The 17,696-nt window shown below is 39.6% G+C and overlaps 1 protein-coding gene across 14 annotated transcripts in view; it reads right to left on the reverse strand.

Moving 5' to 3' along the window:
- MAST4 (microtubule associated serine/threonine kinase family member 4) overlaps positions 1–17,696 on the reverse strand; it is a 569,247-nt gene that overhangs the window by 195,431 nt on the left and 356,120 nt on the right. For 2 of the 14 annotated variants that reach the window (XM_063700708.1, XM_055367640.2), the window contains exons 1-2: positions 14,914–16,239; positions 10,448–10,528 (exon numbers count right to left, since the gene is read on the reverse strand). The exons of 9 other annotated variants lie outside the window; for them this stretch is intronic. In XM_063700708.1, coding sequence (XP_063556778.1) covers positions 10,448–10,528; positions 14,914–14,960 — 128 coding nt within the window. In that variant the 5' untranslated portion in view covers positions 14,961–16,239. Of the gene's footprint in view, positions 1–10,447; positions 10,529–14,913; positions 16,240–17,696 lie in introns of those variants that run through there. 3 more of the 14 variants (XM_063700709.1, XM_055367644.2, XM_055367637.2) reach the window with 2 other exon arrangements.

Genomic DNA, 17,696 nt, shown 5'->3' on the forward strand with positions numbered 1-17,696 from the left:
TCCCTTGTAATTTGTAGGTTTCATGCTAGTTGGGTAGGATAAATAAACAAATGAATGAATGTTATATATCAGGTGAGATATTCGCTATAAGAAACATCATGAAGCAGTCCAAAAGATGGTGATGGTGTTCTCATAGAGTGGCCGGGGAAGGCCTTTGATACAGTAACATTTACTACAGATGCTAAGGAAGTGAAGGAGAGCGCCATTCAGGTATCATTTCAGTGTTCCTTTAGCTGCTCTGGACAGCTAGAACATCCTGTGCCAGAAAGTGAGGAGGTGCTCAAAGATTAATTGCATCATGTTAAAAGGACCCAGGAGCCAGCTTAAAGGGCTTCTGCTTCCCACTGATGAATTTTAGTACAACTTGACCAACAAAAAGAGGAATGCTGGTTATAGATTATTACACATCAAATATGTATTTGTCTTCCATTTTATTCTATAGAAAAATGTATGAGTCAATCTTCCTAAAAATGAAGAGAGAGACAGGAGGGAATATTCTTCAACTGAAGAACACCAATTAATAGAAATAAAAAACTGTGACAAACAGCAATGTAATAAATGATTTGAGCAAGGTCATCAATGAAAGCAAAAACCACTGGGTGAAATCTTGTTGTGAAGAGTATATTCATATGGACTAAAAATTTTACCCCAGAGATTACTTAATAAGGTAAAGGCATAATCACCATAAAGGGAAAATCTGGCAGACACCAGCTTTTGGACTTCCTGGTGTGATGCTATGAGGAGCACATCATCACCTGTTCTTGGCAAATATGTTTAACCTGAATCTAAAGATGACAAAGCCATCAGATAAACTGAAATTGTGGGATATTCAACAGAAAAGTTGTCTAGTACTGAGGGAAGAAGAAAGACAGTATAACTTTCTCAATTGAAGGAGACTAAAGAAAGAGATACAACAACTCAATGGAACACATGATCTTTAACTGGATTCTGACATAAAAAAAACTTTCACAGATACATTTTTTGAAACAGCAGGAGAAAGCTGACATAGCCCATATAATGATGTTCAATTTTAAGGCCATAATAATAATATAGTTATATAGGAGAATATACTTATTCTTAGGAGATACATGCTTAAGTATTTAGGGGTGAAGTGTCTGAACGTCCGCAAATTACTCTCAAATGGTCCAGGAGAAAAAAATGTTTAAATACATCTAGGGGCTAAGAGAGAAGGAAGGGGAGAAAGAGCAAATGTGGCAAGTGTTAACTGGTGAATCAAGATGAACATAGTCGTACAATTTTTTCAACTTTTTAAAAACAGGTTTGGGATTTAAAAAAAAGTTGAAGGGGTAGGAAGAGAGTATTTTAGAAACAGGGAATAATCAGCCCTGACACAGGAACATGCTTGAAGTGCTCAAGAAAAGGCAGAGTCCAATGAGGCTAGAGGGAATGAGTGAGACACGGCAGGAAGCCGGATCACGGAAGACAGTGGGCATCCACTGGAAGGTTCTGAGCAGGAGCACCTCACACCCCACAAAAATCACTCTGAGAGCTGGATGGAGACTGATCATAGGAGGGCAAAGGTTGAACTAAAGCAGGAAGACATGCTAGGAGGCTACTACTACACAAATCTAGGGATAAACGGCAGCGGCTCAGACTAAGGTGGGATAGGAGAGGTGGTCAGCATCGCATATTGAGGAGGCAGAATCAACAGGACTTCCTAGTGGATGATGGCACATGCCCCCAAATCTACACATGTGCACACTGCAAAGATTTTTAAAAGGGAAGAATCACAGGTGGCTTTTGACTCAGAGCTTGATTAAAGTTGAGCCAAACTTGTATTTTATATAAAGAGGAGACAAAAAAACAATACCACTGTGAGAAAGTAAATGTTCTTCTCAATGTGGGGTATCTCCATAATGTTTTATTAACTGGAGCCAGTAATGATTCAGCTAAGCAAATTGTCAGAGAAATAAGTAGAAAAGCCTAAGAATCCATGAAATTTAGCTCATGTCTTTTTCATCCGAGACTATTAGTACAGCTCTCCCAGTTTCATAATACCTCATCATTCACTATCACTTCAATTAGAATATGCAACATCCTTGATACAAAGGTCGGGTTTTATAGTTCATTTTGAATGCTGGGTTGCAAGAATGGTATGACACTAATAATAACAAAACAGAACACTCTTCTTGGAACATTTCACATACATTGCCTAGTTAATTCTTACACCACCTCCAAGAGGCATTATTATCTATGTTACTGCTGGAGAAACGACTTTTTAAAAAGTTTTCGCATTTGTATTACTCCTTTTACTGAGGCATCTCTGAGTTTCACATTATCATCACCATCTTATGCTTTCCAAGAACATCACAACTTAATTCTCATATCAACAGGGTGGGTGTTAATGGCTGTATCCATATTTTAAATGTTGGAAATAGGATTTTTAAAATGATGTGAAATGTGTTTTTCTCCTGTCACAAAGAAATGCCTTAACAAAATGGAACATAGGATATAACTTTCCCCAACACACACATGTACATGCACCCACACACACCAAAGTAAATTTTTATTCACCTCAAGAAGATCTACTAAAAAAAGATAACTGTTAAGCCTCCATAGGATAATTTCAATATGTTCAAAAACAAAAATTTAATAAGTTACTTAAGTAAAGTAGTCACAATATTTGGCCCAGAAAAGACTACACAGTAATTAATCATCTTGAGCTGTGAGGCCCAAAGAAATGTTTAAGAGTGGATGGTATCAAGGAAGTGTCCGGGCTCCTTGCAAACGGGGTGAGGAATCCTTACTCAGGCCTGAAGAGGCTGGTTTCCTAAAAGGGCTCCCAGAGCCCTCTGAATAACACCGCAATGGTGAGAACACTGTCACCCCCAGGGAAGTAGCAGGCTGGCCCAAGCTGAGGGAACAAGGCACAGGCTGCTCAGACTGGAGTTGCTGGGGCCCACGGCCTGATTTCCAAAGCAAACCCAATTTAACCTTTTTTTGCATCACCTAGGCTCTGTCTGAAACAAAATTTTAAAAAAGTAATATCGGGCTCCACAAGTCAAAACATGCTCCTCATACCCATGAATGCACTCTTAACAGAGGACTAAAACATCTAGGGAACCAAGCAAGAAAGCTCCAGACACAGTAACAAATCCACCTGCCAGTAAATGGAATCTTACACTGTGAATGCAAATGAAAATGACCACAAATTGAAGTCCCGAAGAAATAGAGGCACAGGCTCTCCAACCAGATGCTTGAGCTAGAACCAGACCAGGTCACTTTCTAGATATTGGGAAGAGGGCATAATCTGTTGGTCAAACATGGAGGTTTTGAAAGTGAAAGGGGAGTGCTTTTGAGCATCACACTGGAAAAAAAGGCATACATCAATCCGCATCTGGGCAAATTGAGATGTGTGGGCTCCATAGATAAATCTGTCTCTGTGTCTTAGTTTTCACATCTGTAAAATGAAGACAGTACCTGCCTCCCAGCCACAGGGTGAAAACTGTGTGAGTTAACATACGTGCAGCACTAAGAACAGTGCCAGGCATGTAGCAAGTTCCCATCAATGCTGGACACTAAGCCGCTGCACATGCAAATATCTAGCTTAGTAATTTGTGCCTTTAACTCAAGTCAGTAGACAAAACAGAAAAGTTAATGTGAAAAGGTGAGTGCATAGAGAAAAAACACAAACCATCATGACAAACAACATGGCCCTGGAATGGCTGTCTGGGCCTGGAACATGTAGGTGTCTACACATGGATGAGTGAAGGCGCTGCAGGGACTCAGCTGTGCCAAGACCCCATGGACCTAAAAGCTCTGCTTGCCATCTGACCTCACAAGACTTCATCCCCTAGGTTCTGCAAGTTTACAGAAGATGAGCTTATAATATCCATTTTAAAAATACTATATTTCAGAAAAATCAAAGGAAATAACCTTTCTGCAGTAAGTTTACTATGCTTGCCCTTCCCCATTACTGCTACCCACCTGAAGTCTCCTACCCCACCCTGTCCTCCTCTGGAGCACCGCACACACATTCTCTTTCTTACTAAGCAAGGGAAGCCTCCAGGTGGTGGCACTGGCAGAAACCAGCAAGGGTAGGGTGGAGGGACGTGCTAAGTGGCCTGTCCACACCACCCCAGTGACAGCTGAGACTGCCAATCTTCCTCATCTCTCCCCAGCCCCACACCCACAGGGCTGGCACCGTGTTCATAATCAGGCTCATCTCTGCTTGGCTGAGCCATTCCTAAGAGTGCCTGCATGACACAGATTTGATCCTATATGACAATTCAGAAATAAAATTCTGGGAATTCATTAAACCATCACATTCACAAAAGCACAGGAACTGGTGTCTGTAGAGTACAAAGAAATTACCATCTGGTACGAGCATCTTCAGATTTTTTCAATGTTCTCCACAAAGTGAAAGGGGGAAAAATAGAATAAAAAAGACAAATGGGCCCTCTCATTGTAAAAAGCGAAAGAAACTAAAAGGGTTTAGTGGTTTAGCCGTCAGGTGACTTTCCCAGTCTTACAGGTTCCCTGTGAAAAGGAGACACAAAATCACAACATACTGCCATGTGTTTGGTAAATGCCTATGATGTCTGCCCCTCACCATGGCAACAAGTGAAGTGAGGGGGATTCAGGCAGCCATGGATACCCAGTAACCTTTCCAAGCAGCAACAGGACAAATAGGCCAGCTCTTGGCAAAATGGGACTAGGTGAGAATTACGCTGGATGCCCTCCCTGTTAAGGTGCTGTCTACTTTTCCTGCCCATCACTCTTAGGACCACCATGTGCTCCATTCTTGCTCACAAAAAGTTATTGCACTAAAACCCTATAAGCTACTGTTCTTACATTGCCAACGAGGTAGGGGATTCATAGATAAAGACAATGAACGTTCAAGAAGTTTAACACTTGCCCAAGGTCACAAAGCTTATATGTGATGAGGTCTGTGACCAAGACTCAGGCACTATGACTCCTAGTCTGTGAAGGCTCAAACTCAAGTATCTCCAGGGCCACTTCAGATACTGTGAATGAATGAAGCCAGCTAGGTGGGGTCTATGCTGAAATGGAGAACGGCAGCTCTAAAAGGTGCCGCAGGGACCCAGCCACAGACAGAATGTGGCTGCAAAGGAACACAGACTCACTGAAGGGCTTCGGGTTTTTAAAAGCAGCCCCCAATTCACAACTCTCTTATTGCTTCAAAGCACATTTAATGACAACTAAATAATTTATTTAGTACCTAGTTATTTAGTACCACATTATGCTACATGGGCTAGGGAGACAGCAATATGTAAGACAGACAGGCCTTGCCCTCCAGAGCTTACATTCTACTACTCTTCCTTAAAGTGACTTATCCTCTTCCGTGTGTAATCTGCCATGACTTCCGTATCATTTTCTCTGTCCCTCACCATAGCTAGGCATATCTGTTAATATAAGCTGGGGTCTAACTTTAATTAACAATGACTTTCTACTTTGTCCTAGATAATTGATATATACACAGTTTTTACATTTTGATGGCTATAACTTACTATTTATAGAAGAATAAAAAATAAGCCCTTTCTCTCAAGGTGCCAGCACTGCTCTCAAAACATACCTACTATATAACTCGATCTCATGTTTAAGCACAGGTGAAAACATCAGAACAGGCTTGAGTCCCAGGGAATAATACATTCATTCATTAAATCAATATATATTTATGGAGCCTCTTCTATGTATGTCAAGAACTATTTTAGGTTTTGTGGATATATGTGTGAAAAAGTAGACAAAAATGGTTGTCCTTGTGGAGTTGATGGCACAGTGATAATATTCTTCTCTGGAAGTAGTACTATATCCTACCAGCAGCATGGCATGTGTGTTTTCAGTCACAGCTGAAACAGGGAGAGAGAGATTTGGGAGATGGAAGGAGAAGAAACAGCATACCTTCTCTACTGCCAACTCTGGCATAGCTGACTGTGTGTTTACGACTCTGAGACTCCAGAAACCAAAGGGAGATGCAAAGAAAAAGATGGAAGAAGTAAAATACAAGGAACACAGGACATGCAGCCAGCAGGCTCTTGAGTGGTTATCATCCAGGAAGATGTTGGGGGATGAAGCAGAAGTACAAAAGAACATCACTACGGCATAATAGAAACTTGGCCACTGAGTAATGGTGTTCCAGCCTACAGCTACTTACTGGGTCCCTATTGATGGCAAGGCGTGCTCGGTGCCAAGAAAGGCACTGAGAATGTGAAATGAGATAGCTTCTTCTGGAATCTTGCTATCTAATCACAGTCCAGATTAGGAGCTGGCACAAGTCACATCTATATTACTCAGGAGGCACTGATGTCACCATTATACAAACAGCTCCTAAGTGGTAGCCAATTTATTAAGTACTGGGGGTCATGAGAAATTCTGAGTGGTTATGGTTGCCTCAGAAGGAGGAAAGCAAAGTTGTACATAAATTCCACTTAAGGTCTTGAAGATGCTCTCTGTCACACTGGTAACTAATAAACTGATATTTAGGGCCATATATATATATTTAGTTTGTAGACAAAGTGTGTATTTTGCCTATTTCTCCAGCCCTGATGGAAGATTTTTTTTCTTTTTTTTTTTTTTTTTTTAAGGAGTGTGAGATTTTCAAGATGGAAGAGCTTTTGAGAATAACGTAGTCTAATCCTCTGCTCAGTACAGGAATACAGTCTGCATCTTTCCAGCTCACTGGGTGCCTGGCCTTCCTGATGGTCTGATGAGGCAGCCCATTAAAAGTTCAGAAATCTTCCTTAGAAAATTCTTTCCTTCACACTGAGCCCAAATTTGTCTTACCATAACCTCCATACGGCAGTGCAAGGTCTTATTACCCAGACATACTAAACAAAACGTAAGTCCTATTTAGCAACTGAGCTGTCCTAGAAGCTGCAGATGTCTTATTTCTGGCCAACCTTCAGGAAGCCTGGCCTGGAGAAGCCCCTGGAGTTCCGCTGGAGATGGAGAGCTGACTCATGTCTCTGTACAGCCTGCCTCCAGGGTTTTACTATGAAAAGAATAGAATCTTCCATTGTCATATTTAGAAACTCTGTGTGTCAGCACCTCAAAAGGGCACAGACACTGTGATACTCACCACCACAACTCTGTCCTAGACCTTTAAGCCCCAACTCATGAAAAAGGAATAAAGAACAAATCTGACCCATCACAATCAATGGTAGGAAAACAAAGTCTGTGCAGGGATACAAAACATGCTTTTTTTGTGGTAACAGCATGAACATATTTGGAGTCTTGCAATTTATAATATTAGACCATCATTTTGGGGCACACTATCAGAGATACCCAATTCCAAGCTGCTAACCAGATATCTCTACCTACAACTTTCTCACTGTGTTTATGACCAGACTCATCATTACATTTTCCTCCCTCACCAACTCTGTTTTTTGGGGTTCAAGACACTAATGCTAGAAATTGCAGTGTAAGTAAGTCACTCATCGAAAATTATCTACCGAACACCTGCTATGGGGCACCTTTATTTCATCAACTTCTACAACAAAGATTGCTAACTATTTAACCAAACTTATTTCCTCCTTTTCCTGGGCACCAGCAAGCCATATTTCCCAGGCTTCCCTATTGTTAGATACAGTCAGAATACCACCTTCTAGGCCATGAAATGTGAATGGAAGTGATGTGTGACACCTTCAGGTCTGTCAGTGCACCACCCTCCATGCTCTTTCCCTTTCCACCAGCTAAATGTTGATGCCCAAGGCATCCTTGAAGGCCATGGGTTAAAGATCCCCCTGGATCCCTTAATGACTCTGTGGAGCAGATCCTCCCGCAAACCCTTCATCTATGAGTGAACAATGCAATTCCATTGTATTTGAGCCATTGTATATTTATTTGGTGGCTGGTATATTAGCAGCACTGTAACTAATACATCTTCTATTTCTTATTCACTCATTTATTCATTCTTTAATAAGCATTTTTTCAAACACTTAGTACATTCCATATACAGAGTGAGGCACTGGGGAAATAAAAATGACTAAAGAAGGTCACAAGGTCTACCTAAACCAGATAATTAAAACTCAATATAAATGATCTCAGAGCAACATGTGTATGTCTTAAGTTAGTGACAGTGGAAAGATCTGAGACTTCATTTTCAGTCCTAGGCTACTATTTAATCTCTGTATGTGTTAGCATTTTCATCTGTAATCAAAGGCAATATTCATTTCTGTCTCACGTCGTGTTGGGTGGATTAAATGGAATGAAACCATGTACATAAAACCAGTTGGCCAACTATAAAGAACTTCGCAAATTTTAATTTACTTTATTGCAATTGTCCTAATCCCAGACCTGTTACTTATTATAGATTGTACTAGCATCCTCATTGGAGTTTCTGCCTAACATACAATCTATTCTTAATATTGATAAGGTACGTTTCCTCAGTTTGAACTCAGATTGGTCATTTCCTTATTCAAAACATCTTCTGACTCCTGAACACTTACAAAATGAAAGTCAAACTTTTTAGCTTTAGTATTCAAGGCCTTACATAGCATGCATGCCCCCAAATTAATTTTCAAGTTTATATCAATCTCCATACAGTTCCAAACTTTTCTTCTATTTCACCTATCCTATGTCCTAGTGACACACATTATTTCTACCATATACTATGCTTTCTTACATCCTAGATTTTTTTTTCTCTGTCTGGTTTTATCCTTCACCGCCCCCCTGCCCCCACCAATCCCTCCCCACTGAACCTCCAAGATTTTTCAAGGTCCAGCTCAAACACAACCAGTTCCCTAAAACTTTTTCCCCAAAACACTCTTCAGAACCTCATCCTCCTCTTCACTACCTTAGCGCTGAATCTAATTCTCTTTTCTCTTCTACTAATGATGCCATCTTCATATTGAATAGCCTATTGACTTTAGGAAGAATAAAGAAAAGGAAATACGAGCATTGTATTTAATGAAAACATATTACACTAAAGAAAAAAAGCTCAGGACACAGTTCAATTTCTTGCAGTTGGATAACCAAAATGGACACATTAGAAGAGCAAAGGAATTCTCCAGATAGGAAAAAAAAAAAAAAAAAGCAAAAAAAAAAACTACTCTTATGTTTTAGGACCTATTAAATTCAGAGGATGCTGTATAAAAGCTATTACACAAAACTCTCATGTTGAAAGTCACTTTTACAATAATAAGTATAATCCCATCAGCAGAAGAGTAGAACTAAAGTTCCAAGTCATTAATTTGTTTCCCTAGTCGATTATTCTTTGCAGATTTCAGTTCGGCCTTACTTTAGAAAAATGAAAGAAACAAATTTGTTAAATTGTCCCACTGATATCATCTAAAGCTTGTAAGTTAATATTTTTAAGCAAGTGGCCATAAGTGGCAAATTCGTCATTCATTTGCGTTTATGAAATAAAAAAATTCATAAAAAAATTTAAGTTGCCCTTTGCATCAACGAATAATTTGATTCTACTTTCTTCCATAGGATTTTTTCTTTTTTGAGACGGAGTCTTACTCTTTCGCCCAGGCTGGAGTGCAGTGGCCAGATCTCAGCTCACTGCAAGCTCCGCCTCCCGGGTTCACGCCATTCTCCTGCCTCAGCCTCCCATGGGGTAGCTGGGACTAAGGCGCCTGCCACCACGCCCGGCTAATTTTTTGTATGTTTAATAGAGACGGGGTTTCACCGTGTTAGCCAGGATGGTCTCAATCTCCTGACCTCGTGATCTGCCCGCCTCGACCTCCCAAAGTGCTGGGATTACAGGCATGAGCCACCGTGCCCAGCCCCATAGGATTAGGATTTTTAAAAAGGGGAAAGGGATGCTGGGTACACTATGTGTGTCTTCCGATTAGATACAGGAAGATTCACTATATCCATAAATAGCGAATTCATGAAAAGTCTATTAGAATATACATACCATAGATACTATAGTAGCAGTATTTTCTATCGTGTATTCTTGTAACAAACTATGCTAAAATGTAAGAGTTCCTTGGGGATATTTCTCTAACAAACAGAGAAGAGTGAATATAATCAGCCTATGAGTGAGGGGGTAGGAGTATATACCTTGGAGTTCTAAAAAATGATTTAAAAAATATTAACACTTTAGACAATTTAAATACATTATCCTGTAAATAATATTGTATAAAATAGTTTGAGGCAACAGGTATTATAATACTCTCACAGGAATTAGGAAATGTTTTCTAGAAACCAATAAATTATATCTTTATATTGATCAAAACTTACAGAATTCAGTGCAGATCATTTCCTAAGAAAGCAAAATGAAAACCTGTCACATATACACACACATTGAACAATGAGTCAAGAGACACCAAGTGAAATATGAGTAAATATGCTAAATAGAGTAAGTGATCAAGTAAGTCACCAAGTAAACAAGTCAACCAGTTTCCTCACCCTGTGGATTGTGGATTGCAGAGTCTGAAGTAATCAAATGCTGGTGGTGGGAAATGGGGCAACAGAAAGACAAAGCAGCCCTGGGCAGGCCCTGGAGCATGCTTACCTCCAAAAGTGAAAGGCCAAGAGAGGACTACAAGGACTGCCTGGGCTGGATGGGGTTGGACTCAGGCTCCTGGGAGTGAGACTGAAAGTTAAAATAATGTCATTCCAAGTGGGAGAATTGATTGCAGTAAAAATAGCATAGCTCAGTTAAGGGACTGTGTTCCCTTTAGGCCAGAATCACTATGGCAAGCTTATCTACACCACTAGGTAATCATCTAATCACTTGCCCTTTTCAGCTCTAAAATACAGAACCAGTAAAATGCTTCCTGCTGAAATTTACATTTTAAAAACTACAGCTGCCATTTTTATTTGAGCCTTTTCTTTGTCACAAAGCAGCTTGGCAGATATCTTTGACATGTGATTTTTGCATCAAAGAAAATCCAGTGCCATTTTATATTGAGTATATTTTATTCTAGATTAAGAAGACAATGCAAATAAAAATTTAGGTGAAATATCGTAGTTTTTACAAAGCAAAGCAACTAACATTTCCACATAGGAAGATGTGTTTTTAAGCACTTTTGCAAGGAAAAACAAGTCTTCCTTATAACAAAGACCCAATATTTTATCTAATCCTCAGGGGCAATGATAAAAAGTGTTCCTATGCATATATTCAAAATAAATAATTTCAAAAATTATTACATGTAGTTATATATTATTTTATCTTCCAGAGAGGTCTTCTCAAATCCAACTGTCAATGAACCATTATAATCCCTGACCCCCCACTCCCTACCCACCCATCCACACCACCATGATTATTCCAGCCAATTCTCAAATATTCATCACAGTGTGGTTGGAATAGAGTTCATTCATCTTTTTTTCTTTCTGGCCTCATGTCTCTTTTTTTAGGGAGATAAATTAGATACAGTACAACAATTTAACCAATAGATCTAATAGATCTATTAAAGCATGGAGTTGATGCTAGTCAGTTACCAACTATTTTTACATGGCAAAATCAAAGTAAAAATTAGCTAAGTATTCTGTAGGTATTCTTGCCCCAACTCTAAGACTGAAGTGAGCAATAGAAACTCCTGCTATAGTGCAATGAGTTTCTTTCCTGTCTTTTGTTGTTGTTGTTGTTGTTCTTTTTGAGACAAGGTTTCACTCTAGTCACCCAGGCTGGAGTGTAGTGGCTTACTGCAGCCTCCACCTCCTGGGCTCAAAGTGATCCTCCCACCTTGGCCTCCCAAGTAGCCAGGACTATAAGCACACACAACCATACCTGGCTAATTTTTGTATTTTTTGTAGAGATGGGGTTTCCCCATGTTGCTCAGCCTGATCTCAAACTCCTGGGCTCAAGTGATTCTCCTGCTTCAGCCTCTCGAAGTGCTGGGATTATAGGCATAAGCCACCACGGCTGCCTTTTTCCTTTTTTACAGATGGGGTCTCCATATGCCTCCCAGGCCGAACTTGAACTGCTGGGCTCAAGAGAGCTTTCCATCTCAGCATCCTGAGTAGCAAGAACTATGGGCATGCACCACCGTGCCTGGCTAGTGCAGAGAGTTTCTTAAAGAATGTTATTTTCCCTCTCCGCTGGACGATGGCTCTACACTGTATCATGTTTTCCTATCTCAGAGAATGAGGTCTTGAAACAGAGCTGCATTTTGCTTGATTCAAGCTGGTTGTGCTCTTCATTGGCACAGAGGGTTGGCAATGATGGCTAAAATCAGATTTGGGCTTACTATGGTTTGCAAATTCTAAATGCCACCCTTGTCTCCCATTATATGGATAATTGAGACTTGGCTGTATTTGTCTTAAACTAAAATATAAAATTATTGCTCAAATGCTCTAATTAAAAAAATATAATGTTTCAACAGAGTAAAGTTTTATATCTTCTCTGATTTGGTACCAGCACTTGTAATTAGTAAGGAATTATTTTCCTTATACACTCAGAGCATATTCAAAAGCTGCTGCTCTTAAACATGCTGTACTCTAACTTAGCAGCTCATTGGAAAGCTCTCAGGAATGTCCCCTGATATGTCCATCATTTTGTCTAAGTACAGTCTTATCTATTCCTTCCTGTCCTAAAATCGGCATGCATAGGCACTAACACCGTTCCCCGTCTCTATGCGGAAACACACGTGATGAGTGCTACGAAGTGTCTATGTACCCAATTCTATACTTACAATGAAAAAAGAAAAAACAAAAAAATCTACCTTTCTCAGAAACTGGAAAGCCAGGCATAGGCTATTTAGGCATCATAAATTTCTGTATAAATTAACAACTTACTAATTTCTGAAATATATATTTGATGTCTCACACCTAAGATTTCAATATCTGAAACAGGAATCAGAAACTGCCCTGTGTCCCCAATGGAAAATTCTAGATTGCATCTACAGAGCATAAAATAGGCTCATATAATACTCCACAGCTGCAGTGCTTATGGAATAAACTCTTCTGAAAGAAAAACAGTAATGTCTGATAAACATTCAAAAGCTGTTCTACACATTTGCTGTGTGAGTTAAGACTGTAAGATTCCCAGATAATTAAATTTATATACATTAAATCTGCTTTTAATAGAATCTGTGATAAGACTTTCCATTATAACATTCCTCTGCAGTGGCTAGAAGTTGAATTTACTCAAAGACTGCAGAATTAGCTTTCTCCATGAGTGAATGTAAAGTTAGCTATGTCTATTTTAGAGTAATTTTGCATTTCAAGGTAAACAAAATGTTCAAAGTGAATCAAATACTAATACTACAATGATATTTAAGAGTGATTCTCTATTCCATTCTCACGCTCCCTAGGCAAACAGAATTACCTATTTTAAATGCACAGTAATATTTACCAAGATAAGAGGATAGAAGGAGGGGGCGTGGCCTGATACCAAAACAACATGCAAAGATCCCCTGTGTTTAGCTGACTGTTATGTCCTGTGTCGACGCTGGCAAGGTCATAAAACTCATGGCATAATTCAGTCCTTATAATCATAAAATGGAATGTTTGACACAGCTGAGTTCATATTTTTAAAAAGTTACTTTGAAGTGTCTCCTCTTAATGTAGGCAAGATTGAAAAAAGAAAGAAAAAAAGTAAAGGAAGAAGAGGAAAGAAAGAAAAAGCCTAATGTGAAATGATATCTACTAAGTCCAAAGAAAACAACCAGGAAACAGCACAACAAAAAACAGAGGCAAAAGCAAAGCGGGAGGTTAATGCCCCTGGGTTTTAAACATAAAGCTATGGCTTAGTTATGCATTTCCAGCTAGAGAGAGGAGGGTTAAGTAGAAGAATGAGTGCATGCCACTAAAATATTCCACACAGATGGTGAGAGTTGAATGTTAGGGTGGGGGTGGAGATGGGAGAAATGTTAGGGCAATGGGTAAATACTATTCGTACCTCTAATATGAAGAATGTCACAGCTAGCAAGAAGGTTGTGAGAGCCCTCTAACTTTTTGTGAGTCCCTCATTAGTATAAAATCAGGGCACAATTTTAGAGCAAGGACTGATTAGAAAAGTATTCACTTCAGAATGTCATGCTTTTATTAATTAAGGAAATAATTTCTCTTGTATGATGCATTTACAAAATTCAAGAGGAATAATAAATCCTCAGAACCAAGCACAGTTCTCATTCTGCAGTCTCTTTCTGGAGACAGTCCAGTATGAGATTATTGGGACTGTACAGATTTCACTGAAATGTAATTTTATATCTGTGCTGTAAGTTAGAAAGAGGGATATTTATATTTGTCTACCGGATTTATATTTTACTGTTTATTATTTTAAGTGTGACAGCACAGACTAACTCACAGCTTCTGCATCTTTGACTAACAGATTTAAAATAAAAATTTGCTGACACTTCCTGCATCACAGATGTCTAACTTCTGCGCCACAAATTACATGTGGACATGTTCATGTAGCTACATCACATCAGAAGGCAGTCAGATGAGTTAATGGGTTAAAAAAAAAAACAGCTAAGCAAACACACAGCTCAACTAGGTAAACACATTGCATGCGGTGGCTGGAGATTCTGCAGAGAGGATTCTAAATGTACCACAGTTCATTAATATTCTGTTGCACAGATAAAACATGGATCACATCTAATGAACGTCACAAATAACCCTTCTCTTGCACTCTAATCCATTGTAATGTCTTCTATTATTCAATGCAGACAGAGGCCTTTCTTTAGAAAAAGGCAACATAGGGATAAACAAACAGTAAGAGAGAAGGAGAAAAAGACAGATACACCATGGCCTACTGATACATTCTTTCACAATGAGCTGTTAAGATGTTTCCAGAACTGGGGTTTAGTAACTTTAAATATGCAGCAATGCTTTTCCTCTGACTGCAATGCAAAATGCTGGTCTGGGTGTCCACATTAGCTGAAACCAAATGCCATGCATTTAAGACATGTTCCTCCACCTCACACTGCAGTGCTCTGAGGCTGTCAGTACAAACAAATGCTAAATAGCTATTGGTCGCCAGAAAGCGAGTGCCATGCAGAAAGCATTAAAATATTAAAGACAGACAATACTTACTCCAAGGTCAGCCCCGGAATCTGTAGCCTTTCCCGCTGGGCTTTCATGGTTGTTATATGTTAGCACACTCTATTGTAACCATGACACACACTCCCTGCCAGCGTCCCGGTGATGACAGAGAGCCAAACCGAACCTCTCTAAAGGACTGGACTAACACTCTCTCGAGGGGGAGGGGGAGGCTGCAAGTTTGGGTCCTTCCACCTCTAGCCGTAATCAAGAGATGTCAGCTGCTTTCCTCAGGTTAACGGCAGTGCACACTGCACCGATTTTGTTAAAGGAACGAGGCTTGCAGCTCTGCATATCAAGTAATTGGTTTCTGATTTTTTTTTTTTTTTTTAAAGAAAGTCGCTCTACTCACAGACCCACTTTTCACCTCAGTGAAATGAAAAGTCCTTTTCACCCTGCAGACTGGGGCAAAAAAATAAAGCAACAGTGTCATACTTGTAAAAGAGTTTATCTCAGCACACGTCAACTATTCCCCACCTCCCTGTGATGCTCTCGAATAGAATTCAGCCACCCTGAGGAGGCTCGTCTTACACTTCCCTTGGTGGAGTTAACTAAATCACTCATAGTCCCCAAGAAATAAATGAGGAATAGTGCCACATAAAAATAATTAGATCTTTCTCTATATATGGCAATCATCAGAACGAGGAATAAACTAACTGCATTAATTTGGGGGAAGTCAGACTCCGTTGTGCGGCAAAGACTTGTGTGAACAGGCAAACCCGATGATAGGAAACTACCAACTGGAAATGCAAGAGATAGGCACTTGGATTTTTATTTTCGAAAAGCTCATTTTTAAGATCGCAGTGCTGTATACTTTACAAAAACAATCTAATATGAATAAGGAGGGAAAGAAAGAACATGAATTTTGAAAGCCTGAAAGTTTCATCTTGTATTTATTAAAAGAACCTAATTTTTCACAGCATTCATAACTTGGAACTAAGTGTACTTCCATTGTAGTGTATGAAGAACATAACTGACTCACTTCCTCTAATGCATTTTAAAATGTTTTAAAACTTGGCAACCCCTGGTTTGTTGAGAAGAAACACTAGAACAAATTAGAGCTTTATTTTATCAAGAATTCTAATTTTCAAGTACTACAAGGCATCTCTTTCTCTTTCTCTCTCTCTCTTTCTCTCTCACACATACACACACATGCAAAGAGAGAGAGAAAGACAGAGCCAAACTGCGGTAAAATAGCAAGTGTATTCAAGCAGTTATATTTCAAAGGCTATGAAGTCAAACTCTGTCTTTTTACAGATGAAGAAACTGAGGGCACACAGTTGGTGGCTAGAATAGGATTAGATCCTGGTCTGTAAACTTACTCTTATCCCAGAGGTCTGCCTAGGCAGGGATGCCACAGGTAGCTGTTCAGGTTGTGCCCTGGGCAAGGAGGGAAGTAGGAACCAACATCTGGTCTGCTTTCCATGGTTTTATGCCTGCACCTGGCTCTGGGCTGCTTCCACTCCATTTTTCTCATTTTCACAAAGTTTCCCTCAGCTGTGTGCCCTTCTGGAGGGCTACCTGTTTCTAACTCCACAAAGGTGCATATGGGCCAGTGGAGGTTTATAGGATACTCTCAGAACTCTTTTCTACATCCTTAACTATCAACTTGCTCTGGGGCATTTGTTAATGCCCATTGTTAACTAGGTACCAGCTTATCTCTCAGTGTGAGCTCACAGAACCAACCAATCCTCTTATCCTTTGGAGGTAACAAATCCATACTTGAAATATAGTCACTGACTCCATAGACAGGCAGCTAGAGATGTAAAAAGTAATTGTAATTTACTAGAAAAAAGCATCACAAAAGGAAATACTAAAAAGATATAATGGATCCCAGCTACTCAGAAGGTTGAGGCGGGAAGACTGCTTGAGTCCAGCAGTTTTGAGACCAGCCTGGGCAACACAGCAAGACTCCATCTCAAACAAACAAACAAGATATAATAGAACACAAAGAAGAGGCCTCAACTTTCCTTAGGAAAGTTGGTCGGGGAAAGCTCAAAAGCATGGGTGTCACAGCCAGATTATGATAAAGAAAGGAAAAAAATCAGTTACCACCCTATAACAAAAAATAAAGTGAAATCCCCAAATTCTTTAACTTTTAAGGTAGACCTTCATCTCAGGAAACACATTAGAATATTATTCAATAGCCTTCTACACACAGATCTTCTGAAGTAAACTTCAGTTCCATATAGCCAATGGACTACAATACATTTTCACTTCAGTTTCCTTTTACTACCCCTAATTTAACATACCCAAAAGAAAACTCACCATCCTGCCCTCCAAAACTCCAAAATAAGCCTCCTTTCAATGTAAAATATCCAGAATGCCACCATTATTTCCACCTAATGTCAAAATACATTGACCCAAAATACATTGTATCTTGGCTAGATTATTCCTAACTGGTCTACTTCCTCCCTGGTACCCTCTACATCTTGGTGACCACATAAACTCCAGAGTGATCTCTTTCAGAATATGTCACTCTTCTGTTCAAAATCCTCCAACAGCTTCCCTGTGAGTAAAAGCCACAAATTTAGGACATTTGGCCCCATATGGGATAATCAAGCATCAATAGGAACAACAATGGTAATGTATCACAACATATCAAATGTTTAAAGTCACGAGTTCAAGAAAAGAAAATTACGTCACCTTGAGAGGATGCTAGAGAACTGCTGCAGTAATCTTGAAAACTGATACAGGGAAAGAATCAAGCACATCCCCTGCATTCCCTATGAGTTACACCTCACAGATGGGGAAATCATTCACTTTATAGATGCATT

Source organism: Gorilla gorilla, chromosome 19 (genome assembly GCF_029281585.2).
Source record: "Gorilla gorilla gorilla isolate KB3781 chromosome 19, NHGRI_mGorGor1-v2.1_pri, whole genome shotgun sequence".
NCBI lineage: Eukaryota > Metazoa > Chordata > Mammalia > Primates > Hominidae > Gorilla > Gorilla gorilla.